The sequence below is a fragment of the Rana temporaria genome, chromosome 8, assembly GCF_905171775.1.
Source record: "Rana temporaria chromosome 8, aRanTem1.1, whole genome shotgun sequence".
In the NCBI taxonomy this organism is placed as follows: domain Eukaryota; kingdom Metazoa; phylum Chordata; class Amphibia; order Anura; family Ranidae; genus Rana; species Rana temporaria.
In genome coordinates this window covers 6,782,607-6,803,216 of record NC_053496.1, presented here as the reverse complement: position 1 = coordinate 6,803,216, position 20,610 = coordinate 6,782,607, and the positions used below count along the sequence as shown (strand labels likewise).

The window sequence follows — 20,610 nt, the reverse complement described above, 5'->3', positions numbered from 1 at the left end:
AATTAAACTTTTTTGTTGTGCTCTACACAATTGTATTTTTTCTTTAATGTCTATACATTTCTATGATGAAAAGCTCAATAAAAGATATATATTTTTTAAAAATCCATTTATTAACCACTTGCCTACTGGGCACATACACCCCCTTCCTGCCCAGATGAAATTTAAGCTTCCGGCAGTGCGTCGCTTTAACTGACAATTGCGCGGTCGTGCAACGTGGCTCCCAAACAAAATTGACGTGCTTTTTTTCCCACAAATAGAACTTTCTTTTGGTGGTATTTGATCGCCTCTGCGGCTTTTATTTTTTGGGCTATAAACAAAAAAAGAGCGTAATTTTTGAGAAAAAAACACAATATTTTTTACTTTTTGCTATAATAAATATCCCATTTTTTTTTTTTTTAATAAATGTATTTTTTTTTAAATATATCTTTACTGAGCTTTTCATAATAGAATTTATAGAAATAAAAAATTAAACTTTTATACAATTGTATTTTTTTTTATGTCTATAAATTTCTATGGATGAAAAGCTCAATAAAGATATATTTTTTAAATATATTTATTAAAGAAGCTTTAATACATTTTTGTTTTAATATATCTTCATTGAGCTTTTCATAATAGAATTTATAGAAATAAAAAAAATGAAACTTTTTTTGGCTCTGCACAATTGTATTTTTTTTTATGTCTATATATATTTCTGTGATGAAAAGCTCAATAAAGATATATTTTTTAAATATATTTATTAAAGAAACTTTAATAAATGTTTTTTTTTTTTAATATATCTCCATTGAGCTTTTCATCATAGAAATTTATAGAAATAAAAAAAATGAAACTTTTTGTTGTGCTCTGCACAATTGTATTTTTTTTTTTTATGTCTATAAATTTCTATGATGAAAAGCTCAATAAAGATATATTTAAAAAAAAATCCATTTATTAAAGAAGCTTTAATAAATGTATTTTTTTAAATATATCTTTACTGAGCTTTTCATCATAGAATTTATAGAAATAGAAAAAAAATTTACTTTTTGTTGTGCTCTGCACAATTGTATTTTCTTTTTTTTTTTTTTTATGTCTATAAATTTCTATGATGAAAAGCTCAATGAAGATATATATTTATTAAAGAAGCTTTAATAAATGTTTTTTTTTAAAAAAATATATCTTTATTGAGCTTTTCATAATAGAGTTTAAAGAAATAAAAAAATGAAACTTTTTTTGTGCTTTTCACAATTGTATTTTTTTTTTTGTTGTCAATAAATTTCTACGATGAAAAGCTCAATAAAGATATATTTTTTAAAAATCCATTTATTAAAGAAGCTTTAATAAATGTATTTTTTTTAAATATATCTTTACTGAGCTTTTCATAATAGAATTTATAGAAATAAAAAAAAAAAAAACTTTTTTTTTGTGTCTGCACAATTGTATGTATTGTATTTTATGTCAATAAAGTTCTATGATGAAAAGCTCAGTAAAGATATATTTTTTAAAAATCCATTTATTAACCAGTTAACCCCCGGACCAATATGCAGGTTAAGGACCTTGCCTCTTTTTGTGATTCGGCACTGCGTCGCTTTAATTGACAATTGCGCGGTCGTGCGACGTGGCTCCCAAACAAAATCGGCGTCCTTTTTCCCCCACAAATAGAGCTTTCTTTTGGTGGTATTTGATCACCTCTGCGTTTTTTTTTTTTTTTTTGCGTTATAAACAAAAATAGAGCGACAATTTTGAAAAAAAATCAATATTTTTTACTTTTTGCTGTAATAAATATCCCCCAAAAACATATATAATTTTTTTTCCCTCAGTTTAGGCCGATACGTATTCTTCTACATATTTTTGGTATAAAAAACGCAATAAGCGTTTATCGATTGGTTTGCGCAAAAGTTATAGCATCTACAAAATAAGGAATAGTTTTATGGCAATTTTATTAATACTTTTTTTTTTTTTTTTTTTTTACTAGTAATGGCGGCGATCAGTGATTTTTATTGTGACTGCGACATTATGGCGGACACATGGGACACTTTTGACACATTTTTGGGACCAATGTCAAAAATGCACTGATTACTGTGAAAATTACACTGACAGTGAAGGAGTTAACCAGGAGGGGGCACTGAAGCGGGTTAAGTGTGTCCTAGGGAGTGATTCTAACTGTTAGGGGGCGTGGCTACGAGTGATGAGAGGGAACTGACGATCAGTGACATGTCACTAGGAAGAACGGGGGAGATGTTGCGTTTACACTGACATCTCCCCGTTCTTCAGCTCCGTGACCCAATCGCTGGACACCAGCGGACATCGAGTTCCGCGGGCACGCTCACAGAGCTCGCAACAGGGTCGCAAGCACGCGGGGACGTGTATATACACGCCCATTTGACCAGCCGTGCCATTCTGTCGACGTATAAGTTCGTGCGGCGGTCGGCAAGCGGTTAAAATTCCTATTTGCTTTTTTTATTTATTTTTTTATGTTTTTTTTCTTCTTTGTCTTCTACATTAGCCATGTTTTATTTTTATTTATTTTTTTTAATCTTTTTTTTTATTTAGCCATGTTTTTTTAATTGCAAATATACATTAAGAAATTAAATTTCATGATTTTTTATGGCATAAATATATAATTAAATCTACTTAAGTGTTAAGCTCTACTGTATATTTCCATGTTGCGAATTGTATTTTTTTTTTTTATTATTATTTCTATAAATTTCTATGATGAAAATCTCAATAAAGATATATATATTTTTAAAAATCCATTTAATAAAGCTTCATGCAGAGCACACCAAAAAAAAACGTTTCAATGCACAGAATGTCGACGCGTTTCGGCCCGAAAAGGGCTCTAGATATAGCCATGTATTTTGGCGACCTTTTCGTTTGGATATTTATCATACAGGTGGTAATTTTGGGAAATAATTACAGTTTTTATTTATTTAATATATATTTATTTATTAAACATTCAGAAGCAAAAATATTAGAGGCGTTCGTTTTTTTAGGAGATTCGTTTAAAACGCAGATATAGTTTACATTTCATTACCAATAAGCTTACAAAAAAATAAACATTTAAAATGAATTCAACATTTCATACACATAAAAAACAACAATAACAACTACATATAAAACAACAAATATCCAAACGAAAAGGAGATTCGTTCCTGTATTATCGGCTCCATCTAGTGGCCAAAATGCGGTACAGCTTTCTGAAATAATTCAATGTGAAAACTACACCGCTCCATCTAGTGGCCACAATGTGGTATTCTTTTCTCATGGAGTACAGCATTTTTTGGCCACTAGATGGAGCTGATGATACAGGGATGAATCTCTTAGAAGAATTATGGGGATGTTTTGATTTTCTTTCACAAATGCTTCAGACATTCGTGGCAAGGAATGTTCTATGAACAGTTCTCATAGTATTCAGATTAAAATGAAATAAAAAGAATGGACTCTCTTGTAGCCTGTGTGGTGTTCCCGGAACGTTGTACAGATTTTATCCTGTTGTCTGTAGAGAGGAAAATCATTGACCTGCTTTGGATATTTCCGGCTGTAGAGAGGTTTTTGCGTCAATAACTTTTATGTTTTTTATCTTCCAGAAAAGTCTGAATAGCAGTATCGCCGATCTCAAAGCCTCGTCTAAGAATTTGCCGGTAAGGAAACCTTTCCTGAGAGAGAGAGACATGGAGGCTGCCAAGGCTCCTTCCAATTCTGAAGATGCCAGTTTTCTGGCTGTCATGGTTAAGGGCCGTGTCAAAGTTGCATTTTGCATTCCCATATAAATGACAGGCTTCACAACAACAATATTTTGGGGGATTTAGGGCTCTAAGTATAAAATGTTGTGTAGATGTGACAACCAGAGCTTTTTATCGCCGAGAATAGGAGTATTTCGCTCTTCCAAGTCACTCCTTGTCTCCGCCCCCTACCCTCCTCCAAGCGCCGTCCCTTGTCTCCACCCCCTTCCCACCTCCAAGCACCGTCCCTTGTCTTCTCCCCCTACCCACCTCCAAGCACTGTCCCTTGTCTCCGCCCCCCTACCCACCTCCAAGCACTGTCCCTTGTCTCCGCCCCTACCCACCCCCAAGCACCGTTCCTTGTCTCCGCCCCCCTGCCCACCTCCAAGCACTGTCCCTTGTCTCCACCCCCTACCCACCTCCAAGCACCGTCCCTTGTCTCCTCCCCCTACCCACCTCCAAGCACTGTCCCTTGTCTCCACCCCCCTACCCACCTCCAAGCACCGACCCTTGTCTCCTCCCCTTACCCACCTCCAAGCACTGTCCCTTGTCTCCACCCCTTCCCACCTCCAAGCACCGACCCTCGTCTCCGCCCCCCTACCTACCTCCAAGCACCGACCCTCGTCTCTGCCCCCCTACCCACCTCCAAGCACCATCACTTGTCTCCTCTCCCTACCCACCTCCAAGCGCCGTCCCTTGTCTCCTCCCCCTACCCACCTCCAAGCACCGTCCCTTGTCTCCACCCCTTCCGACCTCCAAGCACTATCCATTGTCTCCACCCCCTACCCACCTCCAAGCACCATCCCTTGTCTCCACCCCCTACCCACCTCCAAGCACCATCCTTTGTCTCCTCCCCCTACCCACCTCCAAGCACCGTCCCTTGTCTCCACCCCTTCCGACCTCCAAGCACCATCCCTCGTCTCCTCCCCCTACCCACCTCCAAGCACCATCCCTTGTCTCCACCCCCCTACCCACCTCCAAGCACTGTTCCTCGTCTCCGCCGCCTACCCACCTTCAAGCACCATCCCTTGTCTCCACCCCCAAGCACCGTCCCTTGTCTCCGCCCCCCTACCCACCTCCAAGCACTGTCCCTTGTCTCCGCTCCCTACCCACCTTCAAGCACTGTCCCTTGTCTCCTCCCCCTACCCACTTCCAAGCACTGTCCCTTGTCACCACCCCCTACCCACCTCCAAGCACCATCACTTGTCTCTGCCCCCCTACCCACCTCCAAGCGCCGTTCCTTGTGTCCTCCCCCTACCCACCTCCAAGCACTGTCCCTTGTCTCCGCTCCCAACCCACCTCCAAGCGCCGTCCCTTGTCTCCACCCCTACCCACCTCCAAGCACTGTCCCTTGTCTCCGCCCTTGCCCCCTACTCACCTCCAAGCACCGTCCCTTGTCTTCACCCCCTACCCACCTCCAAGCACCGCCCCTCGTCTCTGCCCCTACCCACCTCCAAGCACCCATTCCTTGTCTCCTTCCCCTACCCACCTCCAAGCACCGTCCTATGTGTCCACCCCTACCCACCTCCAAGAACTGTCCCTTGTCTCTGCCCCCTACCCACCTCTAAGCACTGTCCACCCCCTACCTACCCTCAAGCACTGTCCCTGGTCTCCACCCCTACCTACCTCCAAGCACCATCCCTTGTCTCTGCCCCCTACCAACCTCCAAGCACTGTCCCTTGTCTCTGCCCCCTACCCACCTCCAAGCACCGTCCTATGTGTCCACCCCTACCCACCTCCAAGAACTGTCCCTCGTCTCTGTCCCCTATCCACCTCCAAGCTCTGTCCTATGTCTCCGCCGCCCTACCCACCCTCAAGCACCGCCCCTTGTCTCTGCCCCTACCCACCTCCAAGCACTGTCCACCCCCTACCCACCTCCAAGCACCGTTCCTGGTCTCCACCCCTTAAATAGACCTACTACACTATTTCCAATATGGTCTCCACCCCAAGTTTCTCCATTCCAATACAAGTCTGTGAGAATGCAAAACCCACTTGAAGGTGGTCGGAAGAACAACAACAGTATCTGTCCATCCATGTGATGCTGACGGCACAACCCAACACAGGTCCTTTACTCCTCCCCCAGCCACTGCTATAATTCAGTTATACCCGTCAAAGTGCACAATCCAAAGCCCACCAACCAGGTCCTTACCCCTCCCTCCCCCAGCCTGTGAAAAGCAAAGTAGCAGACTGATGAGCTCACCTCTCAGCCACTCTGCTCTCTCCTCCTACCGGCATGCTCCCTGTTGGTACATAAGCACTGAAGCACAATCGATTGGCTCCTTATGCCGCTTCTCCCTCTCCCAGTCTGAGCTCTGTGGTTGTGGTGTGGCCCCCCCTATTGACTTGAATGGGCGATGCCGCCTGTCAGCTGGGTTACATTTGCCATCAAGCAAGGGGTAGGGGCACTGTGGCAATATATTTGTGTTCATTATATATTTAGGGATGCTCTCATATTCCTTTATTCACTTTGTGTTTATTTTTTCTGTCTCACATACAGGGCTCTCTGAATGACACTCTGGCTTCTATCAGTGCCACTCAGAACTTTGTGGACACGCAAGTGGTTTCCATAGTGAAGAATGTGAGTCTTTATAATGGGGTGGACTGATGCAGGACATGTACACATGGCTTCAAATGGCCATACGGTGTGCACTATGGCTGCAAATGGCCGTACGGTGTGCACTATGGCTGCAAATGGCCGTACGGTGTGCACTATGGGAGTTTTTTTCCTCTGCTGGGAGTGACTGATGCGGTATACAGTCACCACTAGTCAGCCCCTAAAAGTCAATGACAGGCTGCAGCTGTATGCAAATCTACATTCCTCCTCAGCCTGCGTTCAACCTTAGGGCTTGTCTTGACCCCGAATCACCTGCTGGTGGCACTGTGCTTCCCAGAGTGGAAGGTTGTAGTTCCGGTTTCCACCAGCGGGTGTCTCCCAGCAGCCAGCAATTTCTAGGAATCAGGCTCCACCTGATGCTGGCTGCTGGGAGGGTATTTAGGTACTCCTCTTCGATCACACCCCAGTGCAATAGCAGAAGAGGACCTATATACCCTCCCAGCAGCCAGCATTGGGTAGAGACTGATTACTAGAAACAGCTGGCTGCTGGGAGACACCCGCTGGTGGACACTGGAACTACAACCTTCCACTGTAATAACAGAGAAGGATCTATATACCCTCCCAGCAGCCAGCATTTGGTGGAGACTGATTAGAATTCTGATCTAGTCTATTTTAATCTCTTCTTTTATTTTCTATTCTATTACTTTATTTTATTTTCTATTCTGTTTTTTTCTATTCTATTCTTTTTAAATTTCGGAAGACAGCTATGTTATTTCTATTTTATTCCATTCTATTATTCATTTTTTTTTCTATTCTATTTTTTTTATGTTCTATTCTGTTCTATTTTCTTCTATTCTATTTATTTTCTATTTTATTTCTGTTCTGCTTTATTCTATTCTTTTATTTTCTATTCTGCGTTATTCTATTTTCAATTATATTTTGGCTATATTCTATTTTATTCCATTCTATTCTAATATTTTATTTTCTATTCTAATATTTTTTATTTTCTATTTTATTCCTTTCTATTCTGTTCTAAATGTATTTTCTTTTCTATTTATTTTCTTTTCAATTTTTTTATTTTCTATTCTATTTACTTTCTATTTTGGAAGAGCTATATTCTTTATATTTAACTTCATTCTATTTTGTTTTCTGTTCTATTTTATATTAGTTTATATTATTTTCTATTGTATTCTTTTTTTTTTTTTGTTTCTATTCCTTTCTATTATTTTCTATTGTATTCTATTTGGTTCTGTTCTATTATACTTTGTTGTACTTTTCTTTTTCTATTCTGTTTCTGTATTTACCTGTAAAAGTATTTTCATGCAGTCTGACTCTGAATTTCCCATTTTCTAACAGGAGACATTGGTGTATCTGAATAGAATATTGGGCTATTTTGAGACCTACATCAGTTGGACAAAGAACATGGTGAGTGTCAATGAGAATTCAACTTACAGGATAGATAGAAGGTGGCCGCACTATGACATCATAGTATGTGCTCCCCAATCATGACATCATACTATGTGCTCCCCAATCATGACATCATACTATGTGCTCCCCAATCATGACATCATACTATGTGCTCCCCAATCATGACATCATACTATGTGCTCCCCAATCATGACATCATACTATGTGCTCCCCAATCATGACATCACACTATGTGCTCCCCAATCATGACATCACACTATGTGCTCCCCAATCATGACATCAGACTATGTGCTCACCAATCATGACATCATACTATGTGCTCCCCAATCATGACATCACACTATGTGCTCCCCAATCATGACATCACACTATGTGCTCCCCAATCATGACATCATACTATGTGCTCCCCAATCATGACATCATACTATGTGCTCCCCAATCATGACATCACACTATGTGCTCCCCAATCATGACATCATACTATGTGCTCCCCAATCATGACATCACACTATGTGCTCCCCAATCATGACATCACACTATGTGCTCCCCAATCATGACATCACACTATGTGCTCCCCAATCATGACATCATACTATGTGCTCCCCAATCATGACATCACACTATGTGCTCCCCAATCATGACATCAGACTATGTGCTCACCAATCATGACATCACACTATGTGCTCCCCAATCATGACATCACACTATGTGCTCCCCAATCATGACATCATACTATGTGCTCCCCAATCATGACATCACACTATGTGCTCCCCAATCATGACATCATACTATGTGCTCCCCAATCATGACATCATACTATGTGCTCCCCAATCATGACATCACACTATGTGCTCCCCAATCATGACATCAGACTATGTGCTCACCAATCATGACATCATACTATGTGCTGAACTCCAGGCTAAAAAAGTAAATCCATATACTGGAGCTGTTTTACCTTTTCATCAATGCCATTGGGCCCCATCGTTGGTGTTACTGGGAGAAATTGGGCCCCATCATCAATGCCATTGGGCCCCATCGTTGGTGTCATTGGGCCCCATTGTTGGTGTTATTGAGAGGACTTGTGCCCCATCATCAATGCCATTGGGCCCCATTGTTGGTATCATTGAGAGGACTTGTGCCCCATCATCAATGACATTGGGCCCCATCGTTGGTGTTACTGGGAGAAATTGGGCCCCATCATCAATGCCATTGGGCCCCATCGTTGGTGTCATTGGGCCCCATTGTTGGTGTTATTGAGAGGACTTGTGCCCCATCATCAATGCCATTGGGCCCCATCGTTGGTGTTACTGGGAGAAATTGGGCCCCCTTCATTGGTGTCAGTGGGGGGAATTATGCCCCATTGTTGGTGTCAGTGAATTAAATAGTGCCCCAAGGGTTGGATAAAAGCGAGCAAAGGCCTCCCCCGGGCCTCAGTTTGGAGTATTGAGCCATTTACAATAGCAAATGAAAATTCTGGGATATCGATAAAGAAATTATGTTTTATTGAATGGAAAAGAAATCCGACCCCTCCCACAATCTGAAAGATCCTTTTACATTCCATCACAGAGGCCAACAAATATATTTTTGGATAGTGGGCGGAGTCATGCTTCGTCTCTTTGTGCCCGACAACATCCAGAAACCCCCGTCTGATATTACAGAGCCACGTATCCCACCATGCGATGCGCACAACTGTCTCAGGCTTTCAGGCCCAGAACTGCTGCTTTATAGTGCAGATCAATATTTTATTCCTAACTGAATGCAGCTGTTTCAGGTCAGTGGGGGGCCACAACCTTCTCTCTTCACAAAGGACAAGTGTGTTGTGTAGATTGATAAAGTACAAACCGAGGGGTCTTCTGTTTTACATAATTTTGCTTGTTGTAGTACATTAATAAGACCTCTAGATGGCAGTAGTTCTCCAATTGTGCATATTGTACAATCCTATGCATGTAGTATACTGTACATCAACATGACCAATAAAACTCCATTTATATCATTTGTTTTTTTCTGGATTTTTGGTTGATATTCCGTCTCTATCATATAAAATACACCTATAATAAACATTATAGACTCTTCATTTCTATGTAAGTGGGCAAACACCCCCCCCCCCTCCATAGTAGTGTCCTCTGCCCCTTTTTACATTACCTCCATAGTAGTGTCCTCTACCCCCCTTTACATTACCCCCATAGTAGTGTCCTCTGCCCCCTCCCCCCCCCCATAGTAGTGTCCTCTGCCCCCCCCCCCCCATAGTAGTGTCCTCTGCCCCCCTTTACATTACCCCCATAGTAGTGTCCTCTGCCCGCCTCCCTCCATAGTAGTGTCCTCTGCCCTCCCCCCCCCCCCCCATAGTAGTGTCCTCTGCCCCCCTTTTACATTACCCCCCATAGTAGTGTCCTCTGCCCCCCTTTACATTACCCCCATAGTAGTGTGCTCTGTCCCCCTTTACATTACCCCCCATAGTAGTGTCCTCTGCCCCCCTTTTACATTACCCCCCATACTAGTGTCCTCTGCCCCCCTTTACATTACCCCCCATAGTAATGTCCTCTGCCCCCCTTTACATTATTCCCATAGTAATGTCATCTGCCCCTCCCTTTACATTGCCCCCCATAGTAGTGTCCTCTGCCCCCCTTTACATTATTCCCATAGTAATGTCCTCTGCCCCCCCTTTACATTGCCCCCATAGTAATGTCCTCTGCCCCCCCTTTACATTACCCCCATAGTCATGTCCTCTGCCCCCCCTTTACATTACCCCCATAGTAGTGTCCTCTGCCCCCCTTTACATTATTCCCATAGTAATGTCCTCTGCCCCCCCTTTACATTCCCCTTATAGTAGTGTCCTCTGCCCCCCCTCTTTACATTACCCCCCATAGTAGTGTCATCTGCCCCCCTTTACATTACCCCCCATAGTAGTGTCCTCTGCCCCCCTTTACATTACCCCCCATCGTAGTGTCCTCTGCCCCCCTTTACATTACCCCCATAGTAGTGTCCTCTGCCCCCCTTTACATTACCCCCATAGTAGTGTCCTCTGCCCCCCCTTTACATTACCCCCCATAGTAGTGTCCTCTGCCCCCCTTTACATTACCCCCCATAGTAGTGTGCTCTGCCCCCCTTTACATTACCCCCATAGTAATGTCCTCTGCCCCCCCTTTACATTACCCCCCATAGTAGTGTCCTCTGCCCCCCTTTACATTACCCCCATAGTAATGTCCTCTGCCCCCCCTTTACATTACCCCCCATAGTAGTGTCCTCTGCCCCCCCTTTACATTACACCCCATAGTAATGTCCTCTGCCCCCCCTTTACATTACCCCCCATAGTAGTGTCCTCTGCCCCCCTTTACATTACCCCCCATTGTCATGTCCTCTGCCCCCCCTTTACATTACCCCCATAGTAACGTCCTCTTCCCCCCCTTTACATTACCCCCCATAGTAGTGTCCTCTGCCCCCCCTTTTTACATTACCCCCATAGTAGTGTCCTCTGCCCCCTCCCCCCCATAGTAGTGTCCTCTGCCCCCCCTTTACATTACCCCCATAGTAGTGTCCTCTGCCCCCCTTTACATTACCCCATAGTAGTGTCCTCTGCCCCCCCTTTACATTACCCTCATAGTAACGTCCTCTTCCCCCCCCTTTACATTACCCCCCATAATAATGTCCTCTGCCCCCCCTTTACATTACCCCTATAGTAGTGTCCTCTGCCCCCTCCCCCCCCATAGTAGTGTCCTCTGCTCCCCCCTTTACATTACCCCCAGAGTAGTGTCCTCTGCCCCCCCTTTACATTACCCCCATAGTAGTGTCCTCTGCCCCCCCTTTACATTACCCCCCATAGTAGTGTCCTCTGCCCCCCCTTTACATTACCCCCCATAGTAGTGTCCTCTGCCCCCCTTTACATTACCCCCCATAGTAGTGTCCTCTGCCCCCCCTTTACATTACCCCCCATAGTAGTGTCCTCTGTCCCCCTTTACATTACCCCCCATAGTAGTGTCCTCTGCCCCCCTTTACATTACCGCTATAGTAATGTCCTCTGCCCCCCCTTTACATTACCCCCATAGTAGTGTCCTCTGCTCCCCTTTACATTACCCCCATAGTAGTGTCCTCTGCCCCCCCTTTACATTACCCCCATAGTAATGTCCTCTGCCCCCCCTTTACATTACCCCCATAGTAGTGTCCTCTGCCCCCCTTTACATTACCCCCATAGTAGTGTCCTCTGCCCCCCTTTACATTACCCCCCATAGTAGTGTCCTCTGCCCCCCCTTTACATTACCCCCCATAGTAGTGTCCTCTGCCCCCCTTTACATTACCCCCCATAGTAGTGTCCTCTGCCCCCCCTTTACATTACCCCCCATAGTAGTGTCCTCTGCCCCCCTTTACATTACCCCCATAGTAGTGTCCTCTGCTCCCCTTTACATTACCCCCATAGTAGTGTCCTCTGCCCCCCTTTACATTACCCCCCATAGTAATGTCCTCTGCCCCCCTTAGTAGTGTCCTCTGCCCCCCTTTACATTACCCCCATAGTAATGTCCTCTGCCCCCCTTTACATTACCCCCATAGTAATGTCCTCTGCCCCCCCCCCTTTACATTACCCCCATAGTAGTGTCCTCTGCCCCCCCCCTTTACATTACCCCCATAGTAATGTCCTCTGCCCCCCCTTTACATTACCCCCATAGTAGTGTCCTCTGCCCCCCTTTACATTACCCCCATAGTAGTGTCCTCTGCCCCCCTTTACATTACCCCCCATAGTAGTGTCCTCTGCCCCCCCTTTACATTACCCCCATAGTAATGTCCTCTGCCCCCCCCCCTTTACATTACCCCCATAGTAGTGTCCTCTGCCCCCCCCCTTTACATTACCCCCATAGTAATGTCCTCTGCCCCCCCTTTACATTACCCCCATAGTAGTGTCCTCTGCCCCCCTTTACATTACCCCCATAGTAGTGTCCTCTGCCCCCCTTTACATTACCCCCCATAGTAGTGTCCTCTGCTCCCCTTTACATTACCCCCATAGTAGTGTCCTCTGCCCCCCTTTACATTACCCCCCATAGTAGTGTCCTCTGCCCCCCTTTACATTACCCCCATAGTAGTGTCCCAGAGATTGGTATTGGGAATAAGTTGTAATGTTTCTGAATTCTTGTGCCGCTTTCTCTACAGCTGACCACCCAACTCGCCCGATGCAAGCCCGTGGCCAGCGCATTGGACTCGGCGGAAATCCTGGCCTGTCAGGAGCTCGTGGATTCTTTTGTAAGTAGAGAAACCCAAAAACTAGATAATGGACGTCACAGATTTCACTGACCTCTGCAGAAATACAACCGACCAATCACAATCAGCGACGATCACTTCAATCCTTTCCATGTGTATAGAGATGAATCCTTCCCTCCGCCTTGTTAGGTCATCGGCCATCCCAGTCCAGTGACTGCGCCTAGGCTGAGGTGATGTCATCAGTCTGCTGCAGGCAGGAGGAAGCATTTCCTCAGTCCCCCCCCCCCCCCCTCAGTGATCAGACTGTACATTGTAACTTTGTCACGAGCTGAGAGGCTGCAGCAGGGGCTGATCTGTGTCAGAAAAATGTGAACAAAAATGGCACATGCGGCAGAATTGACATGATTGTGTCTTATCTGAGCCGGTGCAAGCTTGTTAGAAAGGTAATCAAGTAACATTGTTTATAAACATTGATCAGACAGGAGATAGAGAGATACAAAGTAACATTGGCCCAGATTCAAGAAGCAATTGCGCCTGTGTAACCATAGGTTACACAGCGCAATTGCTTACTTGCCCCGGCGTAACGAATGCTCCTGATTCAGGAACCTCGTTACGCCGACTGCAGCCCAAGATCTGCGCGGCATAAGGCTCTTATGCCACGCATATCTTAGGCTGCATTCTTACGATGGCCGCTAGGTGGCGTTCCCGTTGTGCTCAGCGTATAGTATGCAAATTGCATACTAACACCGATTCACAACGTTGCGCGAGCCCTGCGTACGCAATTTACGTCGTTTCCGTACGGCGGTTTTTGCATAAGGCTGCCCCTGCTATTAGCAGGGACAGCCAATGTTACGTATACCCGTCGTTCCCACGTCGCGAAATTTGAATTTTACGTATTTTGCGTAAGTGAATCGTGAATGGCGCTGGACACCATTCACGTTCACTTTGAAGCAAATGACGTCCTTGCGACGTCATTTGCCGCAATGCACATCGGGAAAGTTTCCCGACGGAGCATGCGCTCTATGATCGGCGCGGGAACGTGCCTAATTTAAATGATTCCCGCCTACGGGATCATTTAAATTGCGTGCGCTTGCGCCGGGCATTTTGCCGGCGCGCCCACGCAATTTACGGAGCTACTGCTCCGTGAATCAAGGGCAGCGCAGCAAATTTGCGGGGGTGCAGGGCAAAAACGTTGCCCTGCGCCTCCGTAAATAATGCGCAATTCTTACTGAATCCGGGCCATTGTTTATAAACATTGATCAGACAGGCGATGTAAAGTAACATTGCTTGTAAACATTGATCAGGCGGGAGATAGAGAGATACAAAGTAACATTGTTTATAAACATTGATCAGACAGGAGATAGAGAGATACAAAGTAACATTGTTTATAAACATTGATCAGACAGGAGATAGAGAGATACAAAGTAACATTTAGCCAGATTTACGTAGATGAGCCTAACGTTAGGCAGGCGTAGCGTATCTCATATACGATACGCCACCGTATATCAGAGAGGCAAGTGCTGTATTCACAAAGCACTTGCGTCCTAAGTTACGGCGGCGTAGCGTAAATGTGCCGGCGTAAGCGCGCCTAATTCAAACTGTGAAGAGGTGGGCGTATTTTATGTAAATAAAGCATGACCCGACGTGATTGACGTTTTCAACGAACGGCGCATGCGGCGTCCGTGGACATATCCCAGTGTGCATTGCTCCAAATTACGCCGCAAAGACTTACTGGTTTCGACGTGAACGTAAATTACGCCCAGCCCCATTCACGGACGACTTACGCCAAAAACAAAAATTCAACGCGGTTCCGACGTCCATACTTGACATTGGCTGCGCCATCTTTTTGGTGGAATATCTTTACGCTTGAAAACGCCTTACGTAAACGGCGCATCTTTACTGCGACGGGCGAGCGTACGTTCGTGAATAGGCGTACCTCGCTGATTTACGCATTCTAGGCGTAAATCAGCGTACACGCCCCCTAGCGGCCGGTGTAAATAGACAGCTAAGATACGACGGCGCCGGCGGTCGTATCTTAGCTACATTTAAGCGTATCTCAATTTGAGAATACACTTAAATGTACGACGGCGCAGATTCAGAGTTACGACGGGCGTATCTCTACCTGAATCTGGCTAATTGTTTGTAAACATTGATCAGGAGGGAGCTGGAGAGATACAAAGTAACATTGGCCCAGATTCAGGTAGAACCGCGCAATATTTGCGTGGGCAAAGGGCAACGATTTTTGCTCTGCGCCCACGCAAATATTTCGATTTGCCCGCGATTCACGGAGCAGTAGCTCCGTAAATTGCGCGGGCGCTATGCTAATTTGCCCTGCGTAAGGGCGCCTAATGTAAATGATCCCGCCGGGGGCGGGAATCATTTAAATTAGGCGCGCTCCCGCGCCGAGCGAACAGCGCATGCTCCGTCGGGAAACTTTCCCGACGTGCATTGCGGCAAATGACGTCGCAAGGACGTCATTTGCTTCTAAGTGAACGTGAATGGCGTCCAGCGCCATTCACGAATCACTTACGTAAACGACGTGAAATTTAAATTTCACGAGCGGGAAGGGCGGCTATACTTTAGCATTGGCTGCCCCTGCTATAGCAGGAGCAACCTTGCGCTAAAGTCGCCGTACGGAAACTCCGTACCTTGCGTGCGCAGGGCCCGCGCAACTTTTGTGAATCGGTGGTAGTATGCAATTTGCATACTATACGCCGATCACAATGGCCGCGCCCCCTAGCGGACAACGCAAGAATGCAGCCTGAGATATGAAGGCATAAGGAGGCTTATGTCTGTCATATCCTAGGCTGCAGTCCGCGTAGCGATGTTCCTGAATCAGGGGCATTCGCTACGCGGGAGCAAAACAGCTATTGCGCCGCGCAACCTATGGTTGCGCGGGCGCAATAGCTTCTTGAATCTGGGCCATTGTTTATAAACATTGATCAGATGGAGAGATACAAAGTAACATTGTTTATAAACATTGATCAGACAGGCAATACAAAGTAACATTGTTTATAAACATTGATCAGACAGGAGAAAAAAAATGTAGAAGTGATCAAATACCACCAATAGAAATCTCTGTTTGGGAACATAATGATATAAATAGAATTTGTGGTTCTCAAAGAAACACATTCCGACTGGTATCTATTCTCACCCTCTAAAAGACCCCCGAGCCCTCCTTTGCACTTCAAAGTATTCAGATCGCCGAAAACGGCGTTTCTGAATACTGTGTACTTTTTTTTAAATCCGGCGCCATTGGCAGCCGAGAAACCCCGGAAGTGACGTCGCTTCCGTGTTTCCATCGCGGAGACTGAATCAAAGCAGTTTACGGCTTAGTTTCAGTCTGCGCCTGGACACTAGAGGCGCCGGATGGAGGATCGGGTCTCCCGGTGGGACGGGAGGCCCGGTCAGAGGCGGCGGGGGGGGAGGGGGGGTTGGGGGATGTCCCCTCCCGCTCCTCCGGCATAACAACCGAGCGGCTTTTAGCCGCATCGGTTGTCATGTCTGGATAGCCAATCGCCGGCTCACGGTACTAGGATGATGCGTGCAGCTGCAGGCATCATCGCGGTATAACCCCCGAAAGCCGAGGACGCCTATATGCGTACGCTCGGCGTGAAAAAGATAAATAACATTTAACCTGGAGAGAGAAAAGTGGAATAATAGGATTTTTGTACTCACCGTAAAATCCATTTCTCTTCCGTTCATGGACGGACACAGCATCCTTTGACAGTAGGGTTATGCACCTTCCTTCCAGGAGAGTTTAACTCTCCTGGAAGGAAGGTGCATAACCCTACTGTCAAAGGATGCTGTGTCCGTCCATGAACGGAAGAGAAAACATTTGATTTGGAGCACAGTGCCTTGCACCCCCGGGGGGACTGGGTTCGGATCTGGGCCAGGACACGATCTGCATAGGTTTCCTCCTACACTCCCTAGTGGCCCCAGTATGTGTATGAGATCGGGGGGCTTGGATTGTAAGCTCCTTGGGGCAGGGAGGTGAATGAAGTGCCATGTAATAAATAGTCCTCTCTATGTGTTCTTCTCTTTCTAGAACGCGTTTTGGTTCAGCCTGGGCTGGTGCACCATCTTCTTCATCCCCAGCATCATCCTGTCCATCAAACTGGCCAAATACTACCGCAGGATGAAAACCTCCGACGTCTACGAGTAAGAACCGCGCTTCCCGCCAATTATTAATCACTAAATACACAGACACTGCATTTTACCACTTCAGCGCCGCGCCTTTTCTGACACTTTTTATTTATTTATTTTGCTAGAAAATGACTTAGAACCCCCAAATATTGTACAGTGCCTAAAAGTATTCATACCCCGTGAAATGTTCCACATTTTCTCATGTTACACCCCAAAAAACGTAAATGTATTTTATTGGGATTTTATGTGATGGACCAACACAAAGTGTCACATGATTGTGAAGAGGAAGGAAAATGATACAAATAAATATGTGAAAAGTGTAGGGGGGAGGGGGGGCATTTGTATTCAGCCCCCTTTACTCCGATACCCCTAACTAAAATCTAGTTGCCTTCAGAAGTCACCTCATTAGTAAATAGAGTCCACCTGTCATTTAATCTCAGTATAAATACAGCTGTTCTGTGAAGCCCTCACAGGCTTGTTAGAGAACCTTAGTGAACAAACAGCAAGGAACACACCAGACAGGTCGGGGATAAAGTTGTGAAGTATAAAGCAGGGTTAGGTTATAATAAAAATCACCCAAGCTTTGAAGATCTCACGGAGCTTCTGTTCAATCCATCATCGGAAAATGTAAAGAGTATGGCACAACTGCAAACCTACCAAGACATGGCCGTCCACCTAAACTGACCGGGCCGGGCAAGGAGAGCATTCATCAGAGAAGCAGCCAAGAGGCCCATGGTAACTCTGGAGGAGCTGCAGAGAACCACAGCTCAGGGGGGAGAATCTGTCCACAGGACAACTATTAGTGGTCTCTCCACAAATCTGCCCTTTATGGAAGAGTGACAAGAAGAAAGACATTGGAGAAAGAAAGTCATAAGAAGTCCTGTTTGCAGTTTGTGAGAAGCCATGTGGGGGAGGGGACACAGCAAACATGTGGAAGAAGGGGCTCTGGTCACATGACACCAACATTTTACTGTTTGGCCGCTATGTGTGGGGGAAACTAACACTGCACATCACCCTGAACACACCATCCCCACTGTGAAACATGGTGGTGGCAGCATCATGTGGTGGGGATGCTTTTCTTCAGCAGGGACAGGGAAGCTGGTCAGAGTTGATGGGAAGATGGATGGAGCCAAATACAGGACAATCTTAGAAGAAAACCTGCTAAAGACTTGAGACTGGGGGGGAGGTTCACCTTCCAGCAGGACAACGACCCTAAAGTACAGCCAGAGCTACAATGGAATGGTTTAGATCAAAGCCTATTCATGTGTTAGAATGGCCCAGTCACAGTCCAGACCTAAATCCCATTGAGAATCTGTGGCAAGACTTGAGAATTGCTGATCACAGACGCTCTCCATCCAATCTGACAGAGCTTGAGATATTTTACAGAGAAGAAGAATGGGGAGAAATGTCCCTCTCTAGATGTGCAAAGCTGGTAGAGACACCCCCAAAAAGACTTGTAGAGAAAGGGGGTTCTACAAAGTATTGACTCCGGGGGGGGGGGGGGGGGGCCATACAAATGCCCCCCTCCCCCCCCTCACACACTTTTCACATATTTATTTGTATCATTTTCCTTCCAATTCACAATCATGTGACACTTTGTGTCTCTCACATAAAATCCCAATAAAATACATTTAAGTTTTTGGTTGTAACATGAGAAGATGTGGGGAGTTGCAAGGGGTATGAATACTTTTTCAAGGCACCATATATAAACACAGAGCTTCAGTTTTATGATTTGGTTCTGAATGTGGAAATCACTTTTATCTTTTTGTCTTTCAGCGCCCCGAATGACCACCTGGAAATGTAAGTTGGATCACCAATAATCCGCCATTGCTGTGAAAATGACAATGGTCCCAAAAATGTGTCAAAATTGTCCGAAGTGTCCGCCATAATGTCGCAGTCACGGAAAAAATCGCTGATCGCCGCCATTAGTAGTAAAAAAAAAAAAAAATTATTAATAAAAATGCAATAAAACTATCCCCTATTTTGTAAACGCTATAAATTTTGCGCAAACCAATCGATAAACGCTTATTGCGATTTTTTTTATACCAAAAATAGGTAGAAGAATACGTATTGGCCTAAACTGAGGAAAAAAACGTTTTTTTTATATATTTTTGGGGGGATATTTATTATAGCAAAAAAGGAAAAAATATTGCATTTTTTTTCAAAATTGTCGCTCTATTTTTGTTTATAGCGCAAAAAATAAAAACCGCAGAGGGGATCAAATACCACCAAAAGAAAGCTCTATTTGTGGGGAAAAAAGGACGCCAATTTTGTTTGGGTGTCGCGTCGCACGGCTGCGCAATTGTCAGTTAAAGCAACGCAGTGCCGAATCGCAAAAATTGTCCGGGTCCTTTAGCTGCATTTTGGTCCGGGTCTTAAGTGGTTAAGTAAGGACGAGGGGGGGGGGGGGTTCTATCCTTGATTTGAATGTAAATCGTGTTTTTTCGAGAAAAGCTGAATAATTGATGACTATGTTTTGGGTTTTTGCTCCCCTCTTTGCAGGACATCTACTTCCCAGCAATTCCTCATCCCGAGAGTAACTACAAAGTCCTGAAGGGGGCAGCACTGTGACCATCAGGACCTCCCATGACCACCATTACCGTGGATTCCAGCCTCCAATCTTGCGTGTGTGTGAATGACGCACACGGAGACAATCGGGAACGTTGTGACTATTTATTGCAGATTTTCTATTTATTTCCCATTCTATTTCACGGATACACCGCCGGCTGTGACGGGTTCTGAACCCCGAAACCCCGAAACCCAACAGAAAACTTTGAGGGAACTTTTATTCCAAGGTGAAGGGTCTTCCTTCTTTCCTGTGTGTGTGAAGATTAGATGAGACTCCGCCCCCCGCGCTGGACCCACCGAATGACCCACAGCTGCTGATGGCGGGTTCCGGGCGGCACTTCTATTGCACTTCTATTTTTATACATTTCATGCAAAATGGTTTTTGTCAATTTTTTTTTTTTTTTTTATCTTTAATCTGAAAAAAAAAATATTTTTTGAAACATAAAAATTTAAAAGTGAAGAAAGTTTTATTTTTGTAGTATTAGAATAAGTTTGTTTCTGAAGAGCGCTCAATACGACGACTTCTGTTTAGTGGGATCCGACGAATCAGGACATTGAGATTCACATGAGGGACCATAGGGGGGATTCTGAGGATGGGATCACATGGCAGTGAGGGACCATAGGGGGGGATTCTGAGGCTGGATTCACATGGCAGAGAGGGACCATAGGGGGGATTCTGAGGCTGGATTCACATGGCAGAGAGGGACCATAGGGGGGATTCTGAGGATGGATTCACATGGCAGTGAGGGACCATAGGGGGGATTCTGAGGATGGGATCACATGGCAGTGAGGGACCATAGGGGAATTCTGAGGATGGGATCACATGGCAGTGAGGGACCATAGGGGAATTCTGAGGATGGGATCACATGGCAGTGAGGGACCATAGGGGGGATTCTGAGAATGGGATCACATGGCAGAGAGGGACCATAGGGGGAGATTCTGAGGATGGATTCACATGGCAGAGAGGGACCATAGGGGGGGATTCTGAGGATGGGATCACATGGCAGAGAGGGACCATAGGGGGGGATTCTGAGG

At 45.2% G+C, this 20,610-nt stretch overlaps 1 protein-coding gene across 3 annotated transcripts in view; it reads left to right on the top strand.

The window, feature by feature from the left end:
• Positions 1-19,761, top strand: part of LOC120946648 (prominin-1-A-like) — a 137,733-nt gene extending 117,972 nt beyond the window's left edge. For all 3 annotated transcript variants that reach the window (XM_040361247.1, XM_040361246.1, XM_040361248.1), the window contains exons 19-25: positions 3,561-3,614; positions 6,193-6,273; positions 7,606-7,674; positions 12,814-12,903; positions 16,910-17,022; positions 18,784-18,807; positions 19,510-19,761. In XM_040361247.1, coding sequence (XP_040217181.1) covers positions 3,561-3,614; positions 6,193-6,273; positions 7,606-7,674; positions 12,814-12,903; positions 16,910-17,022; positions 18,784-18,807; positions 19,510-19,561 — 483 coding nt within the window. In that variant the 3' untranslated portion in view covers positions 19,562-19,761. The remainder of the gene's footprint in view (positions 1-3,560; positions 3,615-6,192; positions 6,274-7,605; positions 7,675-12,813; positions 12,904-16,909; positions 17,023-18,783; positions 18,808-19,509) is intronic.
• The last annotated feature ends 849 nt before the right edge of the window (positions 19,762-20,610 follow it).